Source organism: Phoxinus phoxinus, assembly GCF_949152265.1.
Source record: "Phoxinus phoxinus genome assembly, chromosome: 3".
Taxonomy (NCBI): Eukaryota; Metazoa; Chordata; class Actinopteri; order Cypriniformes; family Leuciscidae; genus Phoxinus; species Phoxinus phoxinus.
Window position 1 is genome coordinate 15,441,337 of NC_136878.1, and position 21,588 is coordinate 15,462,924.

General features: G+C 37.7%; 3 protein-coding genes across 6 annotated transcripts in view; all 3 read left to right on the forward strand.

Moving 5' to 3' along the window:
- Positions 1–21,588, forward strand: part of ankrd34bb (ankyrin repeat domain 34Bb) — a 322,103-nt gene that overhangs the window by 298,576 nt on the left and 1,939 nt on the right. Inside the window, exon 1 of one of the 4 annotated variants that reach the window (XM_079605601.1) lies at positions 21,019–21,223. The exons of 2 other annotated variants lie outside the window; for them this stretch is intronic. In XM_079605601.1, coding sequence (XP_079461727.1) covers positions 21,021–21,223 — 203 coding nt within the window. In that variant the 5' untranslated portion in view covers positions 21,019–21,020. Of the gene's footprint in view, positions 1–21,018; positions 21,235–21,588 lie in introns of those variants that run through there. One more of the 4 variants, XM_079605603.1, reaches the window with a different exon arrangement.
- LOC306995391 (uncharacterized protein) lies at positions 601–5,274 on the forward strand. Its single transcript, XM_079606964.1, has 6 exons — positions 601–806; positions 889–995; positions 1,241–1,478; positions 1,570–1,736; positions 2,928–4,087; positions 4,198–5,274. The coding sequence occupies exons 3-6, from the start codon at positions 1,259–1,261 to the stop codon at positions 4,586–4,588; spliced, it is 1,938 nt and encodes a 645-aa protein (XP_079463090.1). The 5' UTR covers positions 601–806; positions 889–995; positions 1,241–1,258; the 3' UTR covers positions 4,589–5,274.
- On the forward strand, positions 5,256–11,497 carry dhfr (dihydrofolate reductase). Its single transcript, XM_079606965.1, has 6 exons — positions 5,256–5,635; positions 6,086–6,135; positions 6,283–6,388; positions 6,484–6,610; positions 9,475–9,590; positions 11,207–11,497. Exons 1-6 carry the CDS (start codon positions 5,544–5,546, stop codon positions 11,286–11,288), a joined length of 573 nt encoding a protein of 190 aa, XP_079463091.1. The 5' UTR covers positions 5,256–5,543; the 3' UTR covers positions 11,289–11,497.

Sequence of the window (21,588 nt, forward strand, 5' to 3'; positions counted from 1 at the left end):
TCGGACCCGAATTCAATTCGATTATTTTATTTTTTACATTTTTCTTTCTCTCAGCCCTGCAGAGTTTAGTTCCAACCCTAATCAAACACACCTGAACCAGCTAATCAATGTCTTTGATCATTAAGGCTACAATCAGGTGAGTTTTTTTCAGGGTTGGAGCTAAACTCTGCAGAGCTGTGGCTCTCCAGGACCAACGTTCCCCACCCCTGTTCTAGAGTCTTCTACAGAGGATATATCTTTTTCTTTTTTTTTTCTTTTTTTTAATGTACACCACTTCTATTGTTGATTGCTATCAGGGTGTGAAGAGCTCACTGACATGACGTATGCTTCAAGTATCCCAGTATATATACAGTAGAATTTTCCCATACCCCCTGGTATATTGAAATATCAACATAAAGTGCTACAGACAGACATTGGTATAATGTCTTCTAGAAAGATACTATTTTAATAAAGACAAACGATATAATATTTAATGAACAACGCAAAACACTGAAGAGAAAATATAGCACACCATGAACCAAATAGCTTCCTTACATTCTACTTCATTGTGTACTTCATTGTGTATTTCATTAAAACGACTAGTGCAACAGCAACACCATCAGTGCAACACAAGTGATCTCCAAGTCACTAGGTGGCGCTCGTGCTACTCGGAAGTGCTGATTTGATTTTAACTTCACGGGAAAAGGGAAAAGGAGAAATAGAAGCTGCAAAAAACTCGAACTGTTTGCTATACACAATTGCTACATTTGTCAAACCTGTAAAAATACACGTTGTTGTAGCGAGGAAATTAGACGTTTAGAGCAAAGGTCTGTCGTGTCGACATAAAGTAGCCTAGTTTATTTGTAAGTGACATTACGTTACATTGTCAGTGATTTCTTGTTACTACAGCCTCAATAATACATTTATGGACTTCAAAGTTATGGACTTGTGTTAAGAAGACTGAATATTAGGTGATGTCTTTTCCAAGGAGCACAAAACGGATCTTCAAACTGTTGGTAAGACCGTTTAGAAAACTTAATTAACTATTATTTAACACTGATATTTTCAGTTTATGATTCAGTACACCTGCTGTTTTGTTGTATTTTGGTTAATTGTATATTTTAAAATAGTATTTGTCTTATATGAGTATTAAAATGTGCTTTGAGCAGTGAGCACAGATCTTTACAGGTGAGGTGTGGCTCTGTAAGACCAGTGTGCTTCATGTCATGATAACTGCTTTTATTGTCTTTATCTATGTCAGTAACGGTCAGGGTCAAATATGCCCTTGTTCCGGCAACTCGAGCCCACCCTGGAAGGTCAGAAGAAGAAGAAATGCAAGAATGAATGGGCTGATGATCAGGACAAACCTTCCACACTGATTGGCCTTTGTCTTCAAAGCCTAGCTGAGAACATGAAGGATATGTGGGTGAAAGATTATGCCCAAAAATACATGGACCAGTATTTCTTCAGATACATCATGGGTCCTTTCAGCTCATTACGTGAGTATTGAAAATACTTGCGTGCATATGTAGATATGTGTGAGTGAGTGTTTATCAAAATATTGATCTTATCTGTGTGTTTCTATTTCAGCTAGTGTGTTGTTGGAAGAGCTGTTGTGCATCCTGTCCTCGCGTAATTTGTTGACGCGTCCGGCCCTGCACCTCCTTCTCCTCCCGCAGCTGAGCTGTCTGTCCCTCTCATCTGCATGCAGCCTTGTCAATGCCAACCTCTGCTCTCTTATCCAGATACGCTGCCAGGTTAAACACACACACACCCCTTCTAACTTGAGTATATTCCGTTTCTGCACACAGTTTGCGCAAACATATAGATGTGCTTGTAAGGCTTCAGTGAACTTTAAATTCACCCTTATCAGACAGCAAATACCAGATACGCCAATTAGATCTGAATTTCCATTGATGAATAGCAGTGCCAGCAAAGCAGAAAAATAATAGTGTTTGAAAAGATAAATAATATACTGTTGTTGTTTTCAGTCAGTTGCACACACAATTTTTCACAGTCATTGTGCAGCGGAAGCCATCCCTAATTTATTAAATACTGTATGTGCAAGGAGGATAAAAAATTCAGTATGTAAATATTAAAATAACCTCAATGTTGGTTACATTTTGAATGCTGAACAATCTATCATACATCAGTGGGATATTTTTCAACTTTAACGTTAAATGTCGCAAAGCAGATACGGTAGATAATATTTATGAAAAACATTACAATAAAATAAAATTAGTAAATAATCAAATCATATACAATAGTAGAAAAGATTCAGGAAACTCAAAGGCAGTCTCTTTAGAAAGGTTAAAAAGCCTTAATTGTTATGGCTTGGTCATTTTAAACCTTTAAAAAACTGTAATTGGTAAGATTTTTAAAATATTTTTAAAGAAATCTCTTTTAATTATCTTATAGTTCTGAGTAAAACAGTTATATTACAGTTTAAAATATTACTCCAGTCTACAGTGTCATGTGATCCTTCAGAAATAATTGTAATATTTGGTCTTCAAGAAACATTTCCTTTTATTATTAACATTGAAAACAGTGATGCTTGATATTTTGTGAAAATCGTGATGCATTATTTTCTTGATGATAAATAGAAAGTTTTAAAGAACAGCATTTAGGCCTACTTTAAATATATATTATTTTTTGTTACTATGTACATGTAAAAGTCTCTTTCGATCAATTTAATTTATCCTTGCTTAATAAAAAAAATCTAACTGACCCCAAACTTTTGAATAGCAGTGTATAAATTGTAATTAACATAAAAAAATAGAACAAACCCTTATTTACCCTTACTAGAATGTTTGGGGAATCTTAGTAAAATGCTGCTTTGCAAACACTGTAAAAACATGCAAACAAATTGTGAATGTTGTTAGTCTTGCCTGTGCAATACATGCCAAGTTCTTACAATTCTTATTTTCACTTGTCTCTGTCTTACACAGAATCTTCAGTCTCTGGATCTTAGTGGCGCACAGAGTATATCTGCATCAGTGCTGTGTGAGCTCCTAGGAAGCCAACGTCGTCTCCGTTTCCTCTCCTTGGCTGGAACTCAGTGTGATCAGAGAGTGATAACGGTGGTTTGCCGCCAATGCTCCAAGCTGAAACACCTGGATGTGTCACGGTGCCTTCACCTCACCCCTGCAGGCCTTCTGCCTCTGGCCTACCAAGAACCCCTTTTCAAGAGTTCAAACACCTTCAGCAGTTTGCTTGCTTTGGATATCGGTTTAGCAGAAAATGAGATGGATGCAGTAGCTGCAGTTGCATTCCTCTTGCTTAGCTTGCCTGGTCTTCAGAGGTTGGCAGTGGAGGGACTGGGACAGGCTTGTGTTCTCATACAGAACCGACAGTTTGAGGTGACAGAGGAGTTCACTAGTCGAGAAGGTGTGCCACATCTTAAAGACATCTGGGCAAATCTGACACAGGAAGACCACTTGAAAGACCGCAGTTTACTGAGCGCAGATGGAGAGGAGAGTTTTACTTTGGAAGGAAAAATAGATGAATGGTTATCAATAGAGGAGAGTCACGTGGATGCTAGTGATACTACGGAGATGAATGAATGGACAGGGACTTCAGGAGAGGGTTATGAAAAAGATGGAGGTAGAAGTAGGGATTGTAATGGAAGGGATAGTATGACAACATCTCTCAAGGATGTACAAGGACTGTCTCTGGATACTTTGGAGGCAGTAGGGAAGATCTGCCCTGACCTGCATGTCCTGTCTTTGGACTGTCTCCAGAGTAATGCTCATCATAATTCTGACAACTTCGAACAGGCAACCATTTTAGCCAGAGGACTCAGTAGGTTTTCTGGACAGCTACACTGCCTTTCTCTACAGTTTGCTGGTCTTCTGTCTGATTTTGTTCCAGCCCTGAGAGCCTCAGGCTCACACCTGCTCTCGCTCACCTTGGAAGGGATCAGAGCTGATGGACATACTCCTCTTCTGGAGCTCATCCATGCCTGTCCCAGACTCAACTCTCTCACTGTTCATTTAGACCCACCCAGCACTAATTTGAATGGAGATGATGATGCTGAGGAGGAGGGTGAAGACGAAGGCCTTCTTTCTAATCTACCATGCCTTCCACATCTCCACTCTTTAACACTTAAGTAAGTCACATGTTGTCATTCTTGCTAAACTTCATGCTGATGCTCTTTTCCCTTTAAATCAAATGTGCTATAAACTGCTTTCCATTCAGTGTTCTTTTTCCCCCCAACAGTTTTTCATTGGATGAACGGCAAATGAAGCCTGCATTGTGTTGGAGGTCTCTGAAGGGAGTGCTGTGGGCACTACTTAGGGGTGCTTCACTCCTTCGGAAGCTCTCGCTAATCGCTGTTCCCTGTCGACTGGACCCTGTATTTAGACTTGTCCTAAACCATCCGGCCAAACCCCTCAGGGCCCTAGACAGTCCCCCACTGCACTGCCTTAGATCTGTTAGTCTGAACCGCTCAGATATCACTATGGAGACTGTAGTACATATTGTAAACACTTGTAGGTGCTTGTCCCATTTGGATTTGAGTGGCTGCTGGGCGATGACTTTAAACAATATCACAAAGTTACAATGCAAAACCAAAAGGAGGCGCCATACACTGCAAATAACATGGACATGAGCTGGGGACAGAAAAGGCCATGCTGAGATTGAAAAATAGTTGTACTGTCAGTATCATTTTTGTGTGATTATTCTATAAAACTGGGATATTCTAGGAAATGTATGTATGGATATAATATGCATTTTACGGTTATACATTTACATAATTCATCAAAGATGCAAGGATAACATTGTTTGGTACAATGAAATAAAATTACCATGCTCTGTTCATAATTAGATTTATCAATGTCTTGTCCATTTTCTATCCATATAAGCCCATTATGGCCTTTGAGTTTTAAAATTATTTACTGCATTCTGTATTTTTGGACCGATATTAATTTTTTATTTTTTTATTTTTTAAAGATTAACCAGATTGTTCATTACATGCTTTGTCAAGTTTTACAAAAAGTGTCATGCACTTTGTTATATTTGAATACTTATGGTTTTAGGCAAATATAGGATAAGAATAAGGAAAAATCATATTTAAAATGTTTCTGTTGTTTTATCACAATCCTTTGATGTTGCTGGGAAATATAAAATGCAATAAAATATTATTCAGCAAATTCTGCAAAAATTCTTCAGCAAAAAAGAACATATGTGCCAATAACATCTTGTACTTATATGTATTAATTTGTGTTGTGTTCAATATTTATCCACGTATTATAATTGTACCTTGAAATTCTAAGGGTGCTCATAAACGCTGCTTTCAGTGTGTGGACTTTTTTCATGATGGGTTACTTTTCAATAATACACATGTGACAAGAAGAGCGACTCCTTCACAATAATATAAGTTCATTGGACAATGTACTGGCGCCAACGCAGTCCTACAGCAAATCAGTTTACGAGCGTCACGTAACGTCGTTCATATTTATGAGCTCTACGTACGAATCGTAAATCCTTTGGCGGGAGGAGGACCATGCCGACAGTGCGTACTAGCTAAAGTAAAGTTTGAATTGTTATTTACATTCAGGATAGTTATGTTTCGAATACTCAACTGTATAGTAGCAGTTTGTCCAGATATGGGAATAGGGAAAAATGGAAATCTACCATGGCATCCAATAAGACTAAGGTGAGCGAGAAGCCGATCGTTTTTGTTGCTAAGTTAACTCTCCATGTTCTGTTTTATTGACAATAATATAAAACGTGTTGGTTGTTTTCCAGTGCCACGCTTTATGGGTTTCGTATTTTGCAACAGCTATAAGTTGTTACTCGTTTGCACTTTGCAGTGATCTATATTATATAACATAAATCGAGTGACAGTTTTTCAACATGACTATTCACAAATTAATAAAATGAAAACATCTTACAAAATCATTAAGAGAGAATGGTAGAAACAAGAATATTAGCTATATGAAACCGAATATTTTATGATTTCACAGGTCTTGAGTTAACGTTAGAGCTTGCCTTGAACTTTGTCCTGCAGAAAAAACACCTGACATGTTCATAACCTTTTACACAAAGCAAGCCTCAAAATATATCCCAACCATTTGCTTTGAGTCTTCTTTCTTATATTTTTTAGTAACGAATTCAAGCACTTTCAGAAGATGACCATGACCCCTTCAGTTGAGGGTAATACAATGCTTTCATATTTGTCATTCATTTTATTGTCTTATTATTATTATTATTATTATTTTATTTGTTTGTTCTGAAATTAGTCAAATCTTTAACCGAGTCTCTGTATTGTTGTCTTTTGCATTCACTCTGTGTCTTTGACAGGTAAAAAGAATGTGGTCATCATGGGCAGAAAGACTTGGTTCTCTATTCCTGCACAAAACAGACCCCTAAAGAACAGGATCAACATAGTTCTCAGCAGAGAGCTCAAGTAATCTAAATGCTTGCACTTTATTTAACCTTACAGTAGACTGCTACCACGTATCATTTTAAAATGTTTCATATTTTCTATCACTCACTGCACAGGACAGCCCCAGAGGGAGCTCACTACCTTGCTTCAGACTTGAGTTCAGCTCTCCATCTGTTAGACCGCTCTGAGGTCGAAAAACAAGTGGACCAGGTTTGGGTAATTGGCGGCAGTGCTCTGTACAAGGTTGGTACAGGACTGATTGTCTACACCAAACACTGATCCCTAAACCTTCCCGTCACTGCACCTTATTTACTTCATATATTAAATTTTTTTATTTCCTCCAATTTCATGAAATTTATTTATATTTGTTTTGTAAAGTAATATGATATTTCCTAATTTTGGAAAATATCACCGGAAACCTGTATAAGTTTCACCGGTTATACAGTAACTTATGCATTCAACAACATACATTATACACCCACCTATATATGGAATTTAGAATTGTTGCATCATTCCAAATAAATAGATTAATATTCACAAATAGATGTAAAGAGTTTCACAAAAATGTATAAAATTCACAAATAAATAAAATGAGATTTGCAAATTAAAAAATATTTACCAATGTTTTATTATTTTACAAACACTACTCTGCCTGGCATTTATTTGTGAACCGCTTTCTGTGCATTTGTAAATCGCTGCACGCATTTGTGAATAGCTCTTGTGCATTTGTAAATCCCCTCATGCATCTGTGGATATTGAAACACTTCTAGCGTCGACGTGCAGACAAACCAACAAAAAAGTGGACTCCACCCACCGTTTACTCAAGCCAATCAGATAACGGCCACATTGAGCTGGCCAATCGTAGCACGTTCTCGCTACAACCAATCACGTTTGGTTTTACACTCGGGGCGGGAACTGATTTTTGCACCCTTGAAAATGAGCAGTAATAATCTTTGGGTACTTCGTTCAAATTGAGCTGAACTGTTTGTGTGGTTAAAACACTGTTTTCAAAAGATTGTTGAAACTGTGGTAGAATTCATATAGATAAGATTAATTATGTGCTTTGCTTTTTGCTTTAAATTATTGCTTTTAACAATTTAAAGGAGAACTCCGGTCAATTTTAACATTGAGCTTAATTTTTAGTAAATTTGGAGTGCTGTCAATACAGAGAACAACGACAAAAATCGGTGTTGCCTACACCGTGTTATCCTCTTTTTAAAATTTACACCCTATTGACTTGAATGGGGCAAGTTTTAAACTTAACCAGTTCTTAGTCTTATCATCCTTGATGTGTCATACAAGTGCCCAGCCACATTGAGTGATTCCTTCAGAGTGAACACGAGTGAATCTGACTGCAGTAGATGTGAAAGATATGAATAAAAATGATATTATATCAGCCAGCGAAAATACCTGTATTTAGTTCCTGTTTTCGGTCGAAGTCCAAAGTAGTCGATTGTCGAGTTCACGCGCATAGGTTTAGTTACTATGATCACGTGCGTGAACTCGACAATCGACTACTTTGGACTTCCACCGAAAACAGGAACTAAATACAGGTATTTGCGCTGGCTGATATAACATCATTTTTATTAATATCTTTCACATCTACTGCAGTCAGATTCACTCGTGTTCACTCTGAAGGAATCACTCAACATGGCTGGGCACTTGTATGACACATCAAGGATGATAAGAGAAATAAAAGCAGGTTTAAAACTTGCCCCATTCAAGTCAACAGGGTGCACATTTTTTAAATAGGACAACACGGTGTAGGCAACACCGATTTTTGTCGTTGTTCTCTGTATTGACAGCACTCCAAATTTACTAAAAATTGAGCTCAATGTTAAAATTGACCGGAGTTCTCCTTTAAACCAATCATATTGACAGAACGTGACATGTGGTCATAAAGATTCTTTTTTGATGACATGTTAGTCATGATGATTCTATTTTGATGTGTCTGGCTTTATCCTGTATTCTTCTGTTGGGCCGAGATTCTCTGAGAACTGCTCGAGAACTCCCGGTCTGTCTCTTTTGTTATTTATGCTGCGCAGCAAAGAAGTTAGGGAAAGAGACTCGGCCAGTTGTCGACGGAAGACGCGAGGGCTAGAGTGTAAAGGTTATTAAGTGTCGATTGGAAGACGCTTTGAGTGTTGATTTGAAGACGCCATATTTATTTATTAAGTATCGATTTGTAGACGCTAGGTAGTCAGGTTTAGTGAGAAATCCTTTACAGAGTTTAAGGCCTCTTTATATTTCCATCAGGATAAACTCAGGGAATTCTGATTATCACAGATCCCAAGCATCATGATCAGTAACACCCTCTCTACACCGGCAAGAAGCGCGACACAGTCCGTCAAAAGCAAATAGTGCCCCATTATCTTTTCACTGCTGCCGTAGCAGTTTCAAATAATGTAGCTAAAACTAGCATGTTTGAAATGTTAACACATTTTTCCCTATGTGACGTCTGTTTTCTTAGCTGCAGATATGAACTGTCTGCATAATCGTACTGATATTGACTAGTGCTGCTTGAAAATTTGATTTAGATTGGCCAGCTCAATGTGGCCGTTATCTGATTGGCTTGAGTAAACGGTTAGTGGAGTCCACTTATTTGTGGATTTGTCTGCACGTCGACGCTAGAAGTGTTTCAAAATCCACAGATGCATGAAGGGATTTACAAATGCACAAGAAGCTATTCACAAATGTGTGCAGCGATTTGCAAATGCACAGAAAGTGGTTTACAAATAAATGCCAGACAGAGTAGTGTTTGTAAAATAATAAAACATTTGTAAATATTTTTTTATTTGCAAATCTCGTTTTATTTATTTGTGAATTGTATAATTTTTTTGAAACTCTTTACATTTATCTTGTGAATATTAATCTATTTATTTAGAATAATGTAACAATTCTAACCCCAGACCTATACTTTGTTAGATCTCAGTTATAGCTCAGTGTAGTTCAGATCTCGGTTTAATCAGTTGTTATGGAAACTGCCTCAAGGCAAAATGCACAAAAGTCTCCCTTCCTTCAAACTCCTTCGTCTTCATTCTGTTAATATCTTCTACAATGTAATCATCATCATACACTGTTTGTGAATGTTGTGCTGTGTTCTTTAGGAGGTGATGGAGTGCTCTGGTCCAAGGCGTCTTTTTGTAACACGGGTCCTCAAGCAGTTTGACTGTGACACATTTATACCTGATATTAAAATGGACAAGTACAAGCTCCTGTCTGAGTGAGTGCTTATACAGTTGTTTGAATGCTTACATTGAGGTCTATAATACATGGAGAGAGGTTAGCATTGCAGTTCATCATAAAGGCAGTTGCTCAGCTCAAAAAAAAATGTTTAGCCAATCACCTAAGCCGTAAATGCCATGCGATTAATTTCTCTAGAGCTGCTTTGAAGTCTTTCATTAGCAACTAATCTGTTGGTGTATACTGTATGCTGTGATGCCATAGACAGCAGTCAAGGAAAAATACACTGAACACTACCATTCGAGAGTTTGGGGTCAGTAAAGTTTTTTTAATAAATACAAATTAATACTTTTATTCAGCAAGGATGTATTAAAAATTATGGTAAAGACATTTATCATTTCAAATTAATGCTATTCTTTTAACCTTTCTATTAATCAAATAATTCTGTAAAAAATCTATCACAGTTACTACAAAATTGTTAAAGCAGCACAACTGTTTTCAACATTAATAATAATTTTAAATGTTACTTGAGGACCAAATCAGCACATTAGAATGATTTCTGAAGGATCATGTGACACTAAAGACTGGAGTAATGATGCTGATATTTCAGCTTTCGAATCACAGGAATAAATTATATTTTAAAACGTATTCAAGTAGAACATTTTAAATTGTAATATTATTTAACAATATTATTTTAACTGTATTTTTGAGCAAATAAATGCTGTCTTATTAAGCATAAAATACTTATTTCAAAAACATTTTAAAAATCATACTGATCCCAAACTTTTGTATGGCTTTTAAGAGTATGGCTCATTTTCTTGCTTACCGGCATTTCTCACATGTTACCAGCACTCTGAACACGAGTCCCGCCTAGGAACGCGATTTAAACTGAGGTGGACCAACGCACACACACACTGTTTTTTGTTCTTCGAACACTGTTGCGAACAATTTGTGTCAGAATGATTTGTAGGAGCGATATTACATTTATATTTGTGTTAAACTTCAAAAAGGCCATTTGCTAATGCTAATACGGCACCGCTTGAAACACATTCATTTATAAAGTACAACCTTTTTATACATATGTTTAGGAGTATTTGTCTTGTCGTATCCTTGAATAAAGTAGATAGATTTATTGGCACTGGAACAGACATGCTGTATTGTGTATCCAGAGAGAATAGTGAAGAGAGTTGCATCAATGAGGAGAAAAAGCTCTCTTGTTATGTAAAAATGGCATCTAGCATCAAAGGTGGATTGCATCAAATGTCACATCTCTCAGGCTCACAGTAAGCATTTAAAGAGAAGTTAAATCCACACAGAATGTTGATCGCTGTCACTTCATCTGACAAAGAGCAAAATGGATTTTGTTATGCATGTTATCAAATTCAATTGATTATTTTCTGCAGTTAACAAGAATCTATACCATCCAAGTAGATGAAAGTTGAGTATTTATTAAAGTACAAGTTTAAATCTTGTCTGTTAAAGGCTATGTTGTGTTGTGCATGTTATGCAATTGTGTTGTGTCTGTATTATGTTTTGTTTTGAGGGTTTTCTTTCCTTATGTTATTAGTTGCAATGCACGTTTGTAAAATCAGTCCTGACTTAAGTTGGAAATGTCTTATTGCTCCTGTTTCTTTTTTCTTGTTTCCTTCTGGTCAGATTCCCAGGTGTACCCACCGGCTTGCAGGATGAGAATGGTGTTCAGTATGTGTTCGAAGTGTATGAGAGTACCGACCACTAAGAAGAAAATCTTTTAAGTAGGAGACGTGGGCTTTGACATGTTGCATGATGTAGTAGTTTTCATTTTAAATTATGCTTGTCTTTTCCTGACCCCTTCACTCTTTCTTCTCTCTATCACTTCATATCTCATGTCCACTTTTCTTCCAATTAAAATATCAAAAGCCCAAAATATGTTGTGATTCCAGGACAATTAAAAGATGATGTTATTTCCATGATTGTTCGTTTGAAATTCTATGTGTGGGCTTTTGCAGTTTTATCTACAAAGTGAAAAGTAGACAGAAAATCATGGTAAGAAAGAGGGTGGATAAATGGGGGTAAATCAGCCGGATTCAATCTCCCATGAGCACATTAGCTCAACATGTTGCACAGTTACTAACTGTTAAGTCTCTGCTGATTTGTGGCCTTTTCTTAATTATTTATATGAATAAATCTAAAGCACCTGGTTTTGGACCACAATCATTTATTAGTATGGTGTAGGGTATGGTTCCTCAAATCTGGTCCTGTAGGAGACACCCCTCGCTGCAGCCTGTAGCACGATGACGTAGTTGGATGGTCCAATACGTAGTGGATGGAGGTGTGTTTTGGTGACGCATGCGCAGTAACGATCTCTGGGTTATAATCGTACTATCTATGGTTATAATTCGCCTGTGCTGGTAAAGGTGAGATGTTTGCTCAATATTGTATTGAGATGATGTTCTAATCTAACCTGTGTAGTAGTAGTAGTACAGTTTAATAGTAGCCTAAGTAATTGTTGATGAATAAGTAATTACATAAATGGGATGCTAAGTTATCCGAGTTTCTCTACAAAATAGTTAATTTTACAACATTTCAATCACATGATTTTAAACATACATTTGATAGATTAATAGCAATAGATACACTTAAGATAAAAAAACCAGCTGTCGGAATCCGTTCCCCCACTCCCATTATGAGAGGTGTTGATGAACTCGGGTCACCCAAAAGCGTTAATTGTCATTGCATAGACCATTAGGCTATCTAGCAAGTGTTATCAGTTTGATGAATATTAGAACCTCACAGTGTAAGAACCATGGGGAGGAAAGAATCCGACGGCAATTTTGAGAGGTGTTGATGTAGTGGCTTAAAAAAGGCTGATTGTATTTTTGTGTGTGGATGGAGCTTAGCTGTAATCGTTTACATTCGGCAGATGCTTTTGTCCAGAGCGACATAGGTTGCATATCATGGTACACACTTTACATTCTTATCAGTTCTTGTTGTCCCTGGGAATCAAACCCATGACTTTGGCATTTCAAGCACCAACGCTCTACTGTTTGAGCAACAGGAAAGCTCTTTTAACTAATGCATCAGCTTAAAGAATAATTTTTGGGAGTTTCTGCTGTTTATTATGAAAGCACAGTACAGGATCAAGTAAAATCTGGCAACGGGTCTTGAACTCGGGTCACCCAAAGTCCTACAGTACCAAACACCAGTGCACATACCACTAGGCTAACAGGGACAATAAATCATCAGCATCAGTTTGATTTGAACCTCATTGTGTAAGAAATACATAAGAAATACTGGAATACGAAATACAGAAAATCATCAGCTTTTAATGTCAGTGCACTGACCACTAGGCTTTGAGGGTCAACAAATCAGCATCAGTTTAAAAAAATATGGTATAAAAAAAAAAAGCAAGAGCCGGGACTTGAACTTGTGTCACCTAAAAATCATTAGCTTTTGATGTCAATGCACTGACCACAAGGCTGTGGGGGCCTATTTATTAACAGCACTTTGATAGATATTAGAAGATCCTCCTTGTGTAGGAAATACAGGGGGAACAGAATCCGACGGCAAAAAAACAACTGTCGGAATCCGTTCCCTCACTCCCATATGAGAGGTGTTGATGTAGTGCCATAAAATACGGCTGATTCTATTTTGTGTGTGGATGGAGCATGGCACCAGTTTAAAGAAATATATTTTGGCATTTTTGCCTTTCATTATGATAGGAAAATATGAGGTAAAACAAAGTCCACGAGCCGGGACTTGAACTTGTGTCACCTAAAAATCCTCATCTCTTAACGTTAGTGCACTGACCACTAGGCCTATAGGCTATGGGGGTCAAAAAAAGAGCACCAGTTTAATAAATATTAGAACCTCCTTGTGTAAGAAACATGAGAGGGGGGAAACAGAATCCGACGGCAAAAAAACAGCTGTCGGAATCCGTTCCCCCACTCCCATTATGAGAGGTGATGATGTAGTGGCATAAAAAACGGCTGATTCTATTTTGTGTGTGGATGGAGCTCAGCTGGCACCAGTTTAAAGAAATATATTTTGCCGTTTTTGCCTTTCATTATGATAGGAAAATATGGGATCAAAAAAAGTCTATGAGCCGGGACTTGAACTTGTGTCACCTAAAAATCATCACCTCTTAACGTTAGTGCACTGACCACTAGGCCTATAGGCTATGGGGGTCAAAAAAACAGCACCAGTTTAATAAATATTAGAACCTCCTTGTGTAAGAAACATGGGGAAACAGAATCCGACGGCAAAAAAACAGCTGTCGGAATCCGTTCCCCCACTCCCATTATGAGAGGTGTTGATGTAGTGGCTTAATAAAAAGGCTGATTCTATTTTGTGTGTGGATGGAGCTCAACTGGCATCAGTTTAAAGAATAATTTTGGGGAGTTTTAGCCTTTTATTATGATAGGACAGTATGGGATCGAGAAAAATTAAAGAGACGGGACTTGAACTCAGGTCTCTCCAAAGCACGATAAATGTCATTGCAAAGACCACTAGGCTATCTGGGCCAATTAATCAGAATCAGTTTGATGAAAATTAGAACCTCCCTCTATGAGAAACATGGGGGGAATCCGTTCCCCCACTCCTATTATGAGAGGTGATGATGTAGTGGCTTAAAAAATGCTGATTCTATTTTGCGTGTGGATGGAGCTTAGCTGGCACCAGTTTAAAGAAATATTTTTGGGAGTTTTTGCCTTTTATTATGATAGGAATATATGGGATAAAAAAAAGTCCACGAGCCGGGACTTGAACTTGTGTCACTTAAAAATCATCAGCTCTTACTGTCAGTGTACTAACCACAAGGCTATGGGTGTCAGAGGCAGTTTTATAAATATTAGAACCTCCTTGTGTAAGAAACATAGGGGGAAAGAATCCGACGGGAAACCAGCTGTTGGAATCCGTTCCCCCACTCCCATTATGAGAGGTGTTGTAGTGGCTTCAAAAATGCTGATTCTATTTTGTGTGTGGATAGAGCTTACCTGGCACTAGGGTTGGGTACCGAAAAACTGTAACTGGACCGAATCAGAATGCAGATTTCACCAAAACGGACACAAGCATCATTACCGCATGTGATCACTAGTTAACCCTTTTGATGCGTACGACCAGTCACACTGGTGTGATTAGAACGTTCAGATCGCGTGATCATCAACTTCTAAAGGCTGATTTATACTTCTGCGTCGGAGCCTCGCTATAGACTACACGTTGGTTTTCAATTATACCTCTGCGTCGTTGTCCGCGTTGACGCCCAATAAGCAATAACACATGCAGAGGGAGCATGTGAAACCCGAGGCAGGGGTTCTAGCAGACCAATCACAGCGCTTGCGTCCACGTAGAATTAAAACATTGTTACATTTTTGGAGAGGTGCAAGTCAGGGTACACCGAAGGGTACGTGCACTACACACAGCCCACTACATAGCTATGGCGTGAACTCGACGCTGAAGTAAATTGGGCTTAAATTCAAATCTGCGTTCCCGGTGATCAGCGGTGATCAGGGATCATGCCGGTTAGAAAAGTGTCCGAGTGCGGTCCGCCTGGCTCTGATGTCATGCTGACGTATGTCAAAAAAACATGAAATGCTATGAAAACCCCAAATTCTAAATTAGAATATTGTGAAAAGGTTTTCATAGCTGTAAGCCATAATCGTCAAAATTAGAACAAATAAACGCTTGAAATATCTCACTTTGCATGTAATAAGTCTTTATAATATATTGGTGCACCTTTTAAGTTGAATTACTGAAATAAATTAACTTTTGCACGATATTAAAATTTTTCGAGTTTCACCTGTACATCTTGTTTCACATTATCCACAGCCCAAGATTTGCACTATTGGCACCATTGAAACCGACATTTGGCATTGGCCAACAGTGATCAAAGGCAGCCCTGTCTGACCATGAATATTGATCTTGCAGCTCCTGTCGAACAGTTTTGGTTAAAATAGGTGGTGTGAATTTAATTTAATCCTGAGTTGGGCAGGTGTGGGGTTTTTTTGTTTTTTTTATACAATCCGGGTTAATACCAGGACATCCCTTTCAGACAGTTTCCTCTTGTGTCGACAGTTACTCCTGCTGGATGTGGATAATGTGCATTGTGATAATGAGTATACTGCAATATTGCAACTCCATATAGTAGAGAGTTTGTGTGTTATGCTAAAAACAAAGTTGTGTAATAAAATTTTAATTTGCTCAAGGAGTGTAGGTCTTGAGAAGCTATATGATTCAGCTTATTATAACAATTTGTTAAGGCTGGCTAATAATATAGTCTCTGACCCTAATAATGTCCTGCATAATGAGTTTGTTTTATTACCATCAAACCAGAGGTATGGGGTTCCAAGATTCAACAAAGTGAGGCTGAAGCACTCTTCTGTGCATCAGGCTATCTTAGAGTTGAATAAGACACTTAATCAAAAATCAACAGTATAAGTGAAGGTGTTGTAGTGTTGTAATTGTATAAGCGTAGTATAGGAGTGTAGGTGTAATGTAACGTTTAAGGAAGTGTAATGTATAATGTGTGAGATTTTTTGTGAGTGTAAATTGTATTGTGTGGATCAAGTCAAGTGTATGTCAATGTTTATTGGATGTTGATTGTTGTAAACGGATACTGTCATAAAAAAGAAAAATGTCAGACGTGTATGACAATAAAGTATTATATCATATCATTACCCTGCATACCGCTCCCGATACACCACAAAGAATGGCTGTCCTGGTCACAGATGAGTCAGAAAGACGCACACCAAAAATGTGTCCTTTTTGGAACTCTGATATGTCTCACACTATGTTGTGTGAATTGCAATATTTTATGTACAGATGTGCTATTGCTCTGCTAATTCAACCTTTACACTCTGCTCTTACTGGTGGAATGTAAAATCAGTGAAGATTTGCCACCGGACAACACAACAAGTATTATTTTATCTGTATCAGGTTTTGTTTCTGGGTTATAATTTCAGATATTCAGAAAACAATATTTGATAAATTTGATAGTAATAATTGTCTTTTCCACATCTGCTATCCACTTAATTATTCTTCATCTTGCCAACTGCAAAAGACAACATGCTCATCTCCATATCCAATAGCAACTGAAGTGTCTGCTATTACGCCAGTCTGAAGATCTGACTGCTTCATGAATATGCATGTTGTGTTTCATCCTCGGACTGGCTGATTGACAAAGGTTGTCATATAGTTCAGAGAAGGGTCACAATACTAAAGCTTTCAGGCTCACCCACTCAAACTCCTTCATGACCCCTATTTTAAAAAGCCAAATGCTGCAATCAGGCACAACCTTTTTAGGCTGATTGTTTTTGATATGTCAGCCTAATGTACTACGAATGTTTACGGCCAGGCTGAAATAAACCTGACTGGAATTCCAATTACCCACCACACGCACCTTAAGTAGCACTTTAGATATATTTTCAGGGTACACACCGTACCTAGAGACTTGACAAGGGTTTGCACTTCATTAGCTTATGCAAGCGAGTTGCCATTTAGATTAAAAGGTAAAAGAGAGCAGTTGGAGGACTGTTTAAGACTGTCTGCATCTGTATCTAGTTTTTATTATCTTTTACTTTTTTCCCCATTTGTATCCGTTACGAGTCTTATTATTGGCCCTTCAGTGCCATCATTGCAGTTTTATAAATAGTGACTGCATCACTCAAATGGATCAATACACCCCGCAGGAGCTAAACTGCTGCCTCAAAGGCGAGACAGTTGTGTCATAATGATGTAATTGCACAATAGGTGCCATCATCGTGCGATCATGTTGACATCAGAGTTAGGAACAAATGAGGGTCTGCGTAAAACCTCTGCATTCTAGTTCAATAACTCCTTCGCAATGTGAGAATAATGGAGCTATCACTTACTGACGCTTGATGTGCTGGGACTGGCGTCACCTTGCTCTATTAAGCTTGACTGTCCTCCAGATACACACCACTCTGTGGTGAGCTTAGCTTGAGCACAGGCACTTGTTCTCTTTCTCTCTCCTGTATCTGTGCCACTCTTTGATTCACCTTCAGTGAGTGCACATCTCCCCACTTCAAGCTCCAGCTTTACTCACCCCTGGATTACTTGTCTATTTACAAAGATGACATGCCACAGGAACAAACTATTGGAAATCTAGAGCAGCGACTGGTTTATAAGAGGTAAGGACATAATTTAATCTCCTTTAAAAAATATGCATACTTTTTTATATAAAATACAAAACTTTACCTTTTTATGCTGTATAATGATATTTTTATGTGTTAATAAGTTAATATAAAGGATTTCTTGCAGACTTTTGTATATTTGTGATGCTGTTGGTCTTACGGAGTGGATATAGCTTTTTTATTACGTTGACCTTGGATTTGTTCTATAAAAATAAGAGTAAAAAGAGTTCACACGAAAAGCATCTTTAGATGATAATACAAATGATTTTCAGAAACAATGGACATTGTTTGTGTAAAATCATCTCTATTATCATATATACATAAGTTCATTTATGTTTATTTAAAACAAAATTATATAAAATGATTAAGCAAAAAATATTTATGTACACTTATATTAACTGAAGTTCACGCATTAAGTACAAACGATTGGGTATAAAATGTTATTTATTTTAAAACAATCTTATATTACAGTACAAATGTAGTTTAAATTAAATATTAATTTAAACAGCCTTAAATACGTCATGCAAATAATTAATTTCCAAATTAACCAAAAAATGCAAAGTAAAGGGACTACTGTTTGCTGCTTTCACTGTTTAGCATATGAATCTATACTATGGACATGGAAATGTATCGTTAGATCAGCTGAAGAAAGCTCATAATTTATTCTCCTGGCAAACCTCGAATGCACATTACCCTCATTAATCAAGACACACGAAAAACTATTCTTATCCACTTATCAGTTGGTGTCACAGAGAGTGCGTTTTCATTTTCCCTGCAGGTGTTTTGAGAGGGACAAATTCAGCCCACCATTTGCGAGGAGAATTAAGCATTGCGTGATCTGGCATGAATCACAGATGCACACAGGTGCGTGGAGTGGTCTGTTTGGTGCTCCACTTCAGCACTGCCGCTGCAACAATCACCACCCTCATCTGTTTTGGGCCTCATTTGCTCCATGCTTTTTAGCACGAGGCAGCAACAGAGGGAGAGAGGCCTGTCATTAAAAATTCTCTCTGTTCCCAAGGGCGATTGAAGACTAGGGGAATGGCACACAAAGCTGTGGTTTTAAATGCCAGCCCAGGGAGCTGTATGAATTAGCAGCTTGAACCGAGATGTCCTGCAGGCATCAGGCAGTGTGCTTGTACCAGACCAATCAGGACTTTAGCCTGTCTGTACAACTTGATTTCAAAAGCCAAACTGTCAGGACAAAGTGGTTTATTAGCATAATAAACATGACACGCAAAGAAAGAAAGAGATGAGGAGGCTCTTATGTCTGTTCCGGAAAGGCAGACATAATTAAGGTTATTAAAGTTAGGTATAAAAGTATTATAATCCGCATGTGTGTGTGTTTTTTAAAGAAAACATTTATCCACGGTGCTGACGCACTCTCTAATCTAGCATTTGTCAGATGCAGCCTTCACTGCTAAGAAAAGCTACATTGAGAGCGTCAGCCCAGGTTTTCATCCTTTTCATTTTGTTGGAGGACACAAAAAGATTAATTTCCTTACTCATCTTACCTCAACTCCAGTGAATTCACATTTATAAACCTGAGTGAGGCAGTCTCGCTCTCGCTGTTTGTTAAATAAATAGTGCACTGCAACTGCACTTTGAGTTGAGAGAACAAGGCCACATGCACAATAGACTTTATAAAGGAATGTCTTCCTTCTATGTGGCAAATACAGATTGCCTCAAGCTATTGAATTTCAACCTACTGACAAAAACATTGCTATTGCTCTTATAAGAACAGACTGTGCATGTCTGGTGCAGACTTACATGCTTAAAGTGATAGTTTACCCAAAAATAAAAAAATAAACTGTTATAATTTACTCACCCTCAAGTTGTTCCAAACCTGTGTGAGTTACTTTCTTCTGTTGAATACAAAAGGAGATATTTTAAAGAATGTGTAAACAAACAGTTGATGGGCCCCATTGAGCTCCATAGTATATATATATATATAAAAAAGTATACTATGGAAGTCAATGGGGCTCATCTACTGTTTGGTTTCCATTATTCTTCAAAATATCTTCAGTTTTGTGTTCAGCAGAAGAGTATGAAATTCATACAGGTTTGGAACAACTTGAGAGTGAGTCAATTATTTCATTTTGGGGTGAACTATCCCTTTTTAGACATAACATATACTACACATGCTAATTAAAAAGTTCACGAAAGTAGCCTACTAGTGAAATTAAGCTTAATAATAAATTCAAACCATCGCTGTCCTTTTCTTTTAAAAATCAAGGTTACAGCAATGAGCTTAGTACAACGCAATTTCGGGAGGAGTGAACCCATCTAATCTTTCAATTAACTGCCGGAGCATAAGCAGCCGCTCACCTTGCTCTGGCATCAGCTGTTTTGGCATCCTCCACCTCCCCAACTCCACCAACATAACCTAGGCATCTTGCTACCATACTCATCATCCAAGCATTAGTAGTCCCACTGGGGAGGTATATCTAAATTTAAGCTGCTTCCTCGAGCCCCTCCACTGCGGACAGCAAGCCAAATACGCTTAAACGTATTAGCTTACTCGTGGAACTCGTGAAGAAGTAGGCTAAATGGGGCTGGTTTTTAGAAGATTTATAAAAACACTTACATTGATCCTTCTGGTAAACCGTATTATAATTGTTGTTTGAACTGTAAAGTTGTTCTTATCATTTTAATGACTTTTAGTGTTTTAAGTGTTATGTTGTCATGGCAATGAAAAAAGTTTACAAATTGGCCCCATTCACTTGTGATTGTTAGTGTCTCACTGTAAACCAGATTTTTGCTTTGTAAAGAAAAGGAGGCACAGGTTGGAATGAATTATTCTGTTTATCAACATGATGTTAAAAGCGCTGTCGATTGAGCTTAACTTGTATAAAATAAAAACTATGCTGCATAATTGCAGGTTAGGAACAAAAATATTCAGCAAAAATTAAAAGAATATAAAAGAAAGGGTAATTAATATTATGTAATGGGGATTAGATAACTAATTCAGTTTTCTTATGTCTTCTTGTCAAGTACCACCTAGACATGCACCTACCTAGTCATCATAACAAACATCTTCACATTAGTGTCTATCCGATGAATGGCGAGAGACACTAGATTAGAGCAGGAAACCTCTCTAGCATATTCTTCTGAGGCGAAGAGGGAGAGAACATTTCAATGTCAAAGAGAAATCAGGTTTGCTTTGATGCGAATGAATTGGGTAAAAAGCAGACACTTAAGTGAAAACCTTGAAAAACTCTGCTTATGAAAAAGTATGCTCTCCTTCTCTTCCCTGACAGAAGCCAATAAAGAAATCAGCTCTTATGACCCACTGAGCCAACCCGACATTAGCCTCTCAACGGTCACACCACCACATAACAATGGAGGACTCAACAGAGGTGCGCACGGGTGGAAACTCTTTGCTGAAAGCAGTGTATTTGTGCCGCCTGAGGTTGACGCGTCTGCTGCTGGAAGGAGGGGCTTACATTAATGAAAGCAATGAGAGGGGAGAAACTCCACTGATGGTGGCCTGCAAAAGTCACCATGCCGATACTCAGAGTGTGCCAAAACCCAAGATCATCAGGTGGGTCTCCTGTAAGATGATTAGCTGATTGTACAATGAAACTTAGATATTCGTGTTTTTAGGCCTAAATAAAAATTCCGTTTATACACACAATGACTATTGAATGATTTCACAAAATTACTATTTGTGTGTATTTTTGATCAAATAAATCTAGCTTTGGTGAGCATTAGAGCATTAGAGCATTAGAGCATGAGACAAACATCTCACTGACCCTAAATTTTTGGATGGTAGTGTAACAAACTTTTTTTTGGATAAGATGTGTACACTTTTTACTTGATGGTAACACCACATAAGTCATTGAATCCAATGTTGAAAATGGCATAAAAGTTTTAAAAAAATCACATGAGTATATCAATAATAGTATA